Below are 6,058 nucleotides of genomic sequence, written 5' to 3'. Positions count from 1 at the left end.
AGAATAAATTCAACTCTAAAGTGGTTCTTAAACAAAAAGTGGTTGCTTTTAAACCGTATCAAACATTATTTTTTCATTTAACTATTTTTTAATTAAACCTAACTGAATTATGAGACTTCCTAACGTTACTCCAAACATGCAGTTACTTTTATTTTATTTTCCGGTCTTCCTTTGCTTCTACTGTTGTTTATCTACTTGTCCTCCCTAAGACAATATAGCTGAAGTGAGCGATTTGTGAATGTCTCAAAAATAAAGAAAGTATGCTGCCACGCTACCCTATTGTTGTGGGAAGCATCTTATGTACGACATGATGAGCGCTTGACATTTGAAAATTTTTTGAGTACAAATTTGCATAAAAAATTTAAAATGGTAGTAATATTATTTTTTATTGTTAAAACCTAATATTAAGTGTTAAAATAATAATGTTGACTGTTAACATTTTTATCAATAAAGAATAACATTACTATGATTTTAAACTTTTAGGTACATTTGTGTATACAAAAATTTGCAGGTGGGAAAAAAATTTGCATCTGAACCCAATGAGCAAAAACTCTTAACTCTTTTTATACTCCCATAATAAAAAAATATTTGGATAAAAACAAAACCATAATTTCAAAAATGATTTCACGATTGACACGAAGTAAATATGTGGGAAGAGTTTGTCTCGATTTATAAAAAAATACATTTAAAAAGTACTTATAGGCTCATCCAAACACTCTCTATGAATGTAATCCTTATCTTTATTTCTTGTTATGAAAGCTTGTAATTGCGTGTTAACATGTTTGGTTCCATTAATAAAACAACTGCCAAAAAGGTTGGTGCATGGTCCTCAAATTATAACGTTGGGGAGTGCTGGCAACATCAAGAAAGATTATAGCACCCAACCGTTGGTGGTGCTTTCAGTTTTGCTGAAGAATCTCTATGCCGATGATCCATAAATTAACCAACTTTTGTGATATTTCAAATCGAATGAAGAACGAGAAAGAAAAAGAAAGAAACGTGAAAAAGAAATGAAAAGCAAAATGAGTAAATTAAAATAAACTGGGCCACTCAACGTTGCAACGTGATTTCAGTTATGATAAGCAATGTTGCTGCTGGGTGTGGGTCCAATCCAACGACTCTGACAATTCAAGCGCACAAGTGCGCGACCCGTGTTTCTGTGAATATCTGAAGGTTCTAGGGGCAGGTTCGTCATTACATTCACCTGCCCTGTCCCTTCCCTCGACGTTTAAACGCCGCCGTCGGACTCCTTCTCTCTTTACTGCTGCTTCGGAGCAAGGGGAGTTAGAGAGAGAGAGAGTGGCTGGGATCCGTTGAGCTTATTCTTTTTATATTCATGTGAACTGAGAGTTTTTCTGAACTGTGACTAAGTTGCTAACTTGAGGGATCCGTTGAAGAAATCCGAGAGAACGAGAAATGGGTGGGACTTCATTGGCGGGCTTGCAAGAGCACATCAAATTGGCGAGAGACTACGCTCTTGAAGGACTCTATGATACCTCCATCATCTTCTTCGATGGGGCAGTTGCACAGATCAACAAGTATTCTTTCATTTCTTGTTAAACTTTCTTTCTGGGTTATGAATTTTTATATATTATTGGTTTATTTTCCCATGGTTCAGCGTCAGCGACCTTGAAACCTTCGGTTTTGTTGAATCTTTTTCCTAGTGGAGGTGGTTTACGAAAATGGCGATTTGGTTTAATTGTTTAAATTATATGTTGTCTTGGGAGATTCACTGCTGAATGGATTAAGAAAAGCTTCTGCATTTAAGTATATCGTAGTTGCTGTAAACAACCGTATCATTAAACGTTGTGATGATCGGAGTTTTTTTCACTCTATCACTGATTTCAGCCCTACCGTCATACATTGAAGTATTTCAGTGTTGAATCTTGCATCATTTTGAAGCACTAGTAACGATAATTTGAAGGAAATTCATAGATTTATTAGGACAACACGTTTTGATATTAATTCAGCTTCTGATGATTAAAACATGATTTCAGGCACCTAAGCACCGTTGATGACCCTTTAGTTCGTACAAAATGGATGAATGCTAAGAAAGCCATTACTGAAGAAACAGAAGTTGTAAAGCAACTAGATGCAGAGAGGAGGGCTTTTAAAGAAACCAACACTGGTAGACGGCCTCGTTCACCTCCGATATCTACTAAATCATCATTCGTTTTTCAACCATTAGATGAATATCCAACTTCATCAAGTGGTCCCATGGATGATCCTGATGTCTGGAGGCCACCCAGTCGAGATAATACAAGTAGAAGACCCACAAGGTCTGGTCAAGTGGGCACTCGGAAGTCACCACAAGATGGGAGCTGGGCTCGAGGTGCTACAAGAACAGGTACTACTGGTCGTGGGGCAAAGAGTGGTGCTACAGCCAAGGTTAACTCAGGAGCTCGGGCATCAACTACAGGAAAGAAAGGCACTGGTTCTGGAAAGTCTAGCAAGGCAGATTCAGTTGTAAGTTCTATAATGCTATCTGATTGGCATGATATTTTTTGGACATTTCTGCTCCCGAATTTGGTTTCTTCTGTAAAGTTTAATGTAGAAATTCATTGTGTATGGATGCTATTTGTAATCTAATGGTCTTTGGACTCAACCAAAAATCAATAATTTGATTGCCATGAGTAGCACCTTTGCAGAATATTTTTCTTTTAAGATATTGCTTATTCATGGGTGAGTGTGCTTAAAGCTGGTTTATATTGTCACATATATCCCTCCTAAGTTTTCCAGTTTTCAAGCAAACAATTGGTTCAATGTTCAAGTTTCTCCTAAGCTGGTTTATATGAGCTTCGTTTTCTTTTTCTTTCCCATCTTTTCTAATGTATACATTTTTGCGGTAGATGGGAAGTTTGGGGCCCACTTCAACACAAAAAAATTATAGGCATTGCTACTTGTTCGACTTTATTCTTTTTGTTGGCTATATGAAACATCAAGCTATAGGGTATTATTGGATAGAAAGTGTGCTGAGTTCAACCAGTTTTAAAAACATTTATTCTGTGTTTGACTATGCGTTTGTTCTGGCCAAAAAGGCAGGTTCGGCTGAAGACAACATGTTACAAACATGCTATTAACCTCGTATATTTACTGCTGTGTTCTCACAATCTGTTTACTTAATGGATAGAATGGTGATGCTGAAGATGGTAAATCAAAGAAAGGACAATATGAAGGTCCTGATCCAGACTTGGCTGAGATGCTTGAAAGGGATGTGTTGGAAACCGCTCCTGGGGTGAGATGGGATGATGTTGCAGGGCTAACTGAGGCCAAAAGACTTCTAGAAGAAGCTGTTGTTCTTCCCTTGTGGATGCCTGAATACTTCCAGGTATATTTTTAATTTTGAATTCTCAAATTTTGGCATGCTGGACTTGAGCATTTTAATTTCAGTATATGATTTTGTCCAAGTAAGAGTGATAATTTGGTATCCTGATGTGAAATGATTTTTAACTTGTAATTGTGAGCGTGTTAGCACTATCTACACCCTAGTTTTTCAATCTGGTGACATAGATTTCATAAAATATGCTATTTCATTCACATGACCATTGTTGGTGAAGTCTCAGGAAATAGGTATATGCAGATGAATTTATTTTGCTGAATCAAAAGCTCACAAGGCATAGTAAACTTGGTATTAAAGTAACTGATATTTTAATTGGCCTAATCATATCAGCTTTATTGTATCAACACATTTGAATTTCAATTATTAAGTGCTTGTCTTCTCTCTGGTTATTCTGCCTACCGAAATAAAGATTTGATAGTGCGAAGCTTATGATTTATATGCTTGCAGGGAATTAGGAGACCATGGAAAGGTGTTCTTATGTTTGGTCCACCAGGAACCGGGAAGACACTGTTAGCTAAAGCTGTTGCTACTGAATGCGGGACCACTTTCTTCAATGTTTCCTCTGCTACTTTAGCTTCAAAATGGCGTGGGGAAAGTGAACGGATGGTGCGATGTTTGTTTGATCTTGCAAGAGCCTATGCACCAAGTACGATTTTCATTGATGAGATTGATTCTCTATGCAATGCTCGTGGGTAAGTCATTATATTTTCAAGTGCTCGTCTCATGTAATAGCTTTTCATGAGCTTTTTCTCAACATGGTTTTTTTAGTCCTTGTTTATGTGGCGCATATATCTTAGTGGTCTCTATTTGTGTCTGGTTCAAGGATTCAAAGATTAACACTGCTTCTTTCATATTGCCACTTGACCCTGAGCAATACAGCACTGATTCAGTCCTCTTCTTACTCTTAAACTTGACCTCTGATTGAATTAACTTTACGTCATCAGGGCATCTGGGGAGCATGAATCATCTAGAAGAGTAAAATCTGAACTTCTAGTTCAGGTTGATGGTGTAAATAATAGCTCCACAAATGAGGATGGGACCCGAAAAATAGTAATGGTTTTGGCTGCCACTAATTTCCCATGGGACATAGATGAAGCGCTAAGGTTTGAGTTCCCTACTTCTTTTTATACTTAATATGATTAGTTTTCACTAATAAAAAATAAACAAAAACTGGGGACTATTATTGGTAATATTCTTCTTCCAGAAATTCTCTTTTGAGTGTACAAGCCTGCTTTTGCTGATCCCATGTGAGCTCCATGAAATGCAGGAGGAGACTGGAAAAGCGTATATATATCCCTCTTCCAAATTTTGAGAGCCGTAAAGAGCTAATCCGAATCAATTTGAAGACTGTAGAGGTTAGTGGAGAGAGCTAGTATTACCATCTCGTCTACATGGACAGACTTTCTTATATATTTCTTTCGAGATATTTACTCCGCACATACATACACACACTTCTTAGTGGTATAAGGTCTTCTAATTAACCTCTTATATTAGTAGAGTTTCTTTCTTGATATCTCAGACATCATGTTTTATGTTATTTTGAGCTTTCCTGAGCCTTTATGGGGACAAAAAAGTTTTAATTCTTAATCACCCTCAACTTTGTGGATAGTAAAAATAGCCTGTGGAAATGATATCAGATTCATTGACGCTAACAGAAGCTAACTATTTTGGTAAGGCTAATGGAACTTGTGTTGGATCAGGTGGCCCAGGATGTAAATATAGATGAAGTGGCTCGCAGAACAGAGGGCTACAGTGGGGATGATCTGACGAATGTCTGTCGCGATGCTTCGTTGAATGGTATGAGGCGTAAGATAGCAGGAAAGACTCGTGACGAGATAAAGAACATGTCAAAAGATGAGATTTCAAAGGATCCAGTTGCCATGTGTGATTTTGAAGAAGCTTTAGCTAAGGTGCAGCGAAGTGTTTCACAGGCTGACATTGAACGTCATGAGAAGTGGTTTGCTGAATTTGGATCTGCATAATTAGATTGTGTGACACTGATTCTATTAGTTCTTTGGCCGTGTGGTGGTTTGTCTTTATTAATATGTTCATTTGTAATTTTCAAGTCCAAGAGAAGGTCTTCTGTTGTATCTGTAACAACCATGAACATAATCCCATATGCTTTAAATCGTTACTTCTCTTCTTATGCCATTTTGGAAATGTCTGATTTTCATGGCATAGTAGTTTTTCAGAAAATACCATCTTCAGTTCTTAATATAAAACCTAATCGACTAATTTAAGGAGATTAAAAAAGTTATTTAAATTAGTTATTGGTAGTAAATAGATGTTATTTTCTCTAAAATATTTTTATTAATTATGTGTGTTTGAATTACAAATTGATAGTAACTCCTTAATATATGCAATAATTATAGGGATTATTTCAGGGCGAAATGAATATATATTGGAAATAAAGTAGATTGGAGTATTGTATTTAAAACCAAATTAAAAATCAAATTAACTCTTATATTAAGAATTGGAAGTAAGATTTTGATTTCATTTCATCTATAAAGATGTTAGATGTTTTAATAACGATAACATTCAATTCAAATCTCACCCTAATTGTTATGAACCACTGCCTGAGAAAATATCAGTGTATTGAGACCCAGACTGGACTGGCCTGTTCAAACTAGAAACTAGCAAACTGGCTTGGTATTTAGTCTGGTTGAGCATTTAAACCAGAAGTGAACCGGCTCGGTGTGACCAGGATAAACTTGAGGC

The 6,058-nt window shown here is 36.6% G+C and overlaps 1 protein-coding gene across 1 annotated transcript; it reads left to right on the top strand.

Moving 5' to 3' along the window:
* Positions 1 to 1,281: 1,281 nt before the first annotated feature.
* On the top strand, positions 1,282 to 5,474 carry LOC114715416 (katanin p60 ATPase-containing subunit A1). The gene is made up of 7 exons (XM_028900263.1): positions 1,282 to 1,538; positions 1,998 to 2,466; positions 3,131 to 3,328; positions 3,788 to 4,032; positions 4,285 to 4,443; positions 4,608 to 4,695; positions 5,041 to 5,474. The coding sequence occupies exons 1-7, from the start codon at positions 1,417 to 1,419 to the stop codon at positions 5,320 to 5,322; spliced, it is 1,563 nt and encodes a 520-aa protein (XP_028756096.1). The 5' UTR covers positions 1,282 to 1,416; the 3' UTR covers positions 5,323 to 5,474.
* The last annotated feature ends 584 nt before the right edge of the window (positions 5,475 to 6,058 follow it).

The sequence above is a fragment of the Neltuma alba genome, unplaced genomic scaffold (genome assembly GCF_004799145.2).
Source record: "Neltuma alba isolate B1F8T4 unplaced genomic scaffold, ASM479914v2 tig00011591_pilon, whole genome shotgun sequence".
NCBI classification, from domain to species: Eukaryota; Viridiplantae; Streptophyta; class Magnoliopsida; order Fabales; family Fabaceae; genus Neltuma; species Neltuma alba.
This window is presented reverse-complemented; position numbering and strand designations above follow the sequence as displayed.

Bases quoted from the DNA above. Each gene is read 5' to 3' on its own strand.
- LOC114715416 (XM_028900263.1), top strand. From the start codon at position 1,417: ATGGGTGGGACTTCATTGGCGGGCTTGCAAGAGCACATCAAATTGGCG. The intron at 3,329-3,787 runs GTATATTTTTAA...ATATGCTTGCAG, and splicing joins GGATGCCTGAATACTTCCAG to GGAATTAGGAGACCATGGAA. The intron at 4,444-4,607 runs GTTTGAGTTCCC...CATGAAATGCAG, and splicing joins GACATAGATGAAGCGCTAAG to GAGGAGACTGGAAAAGCGTA.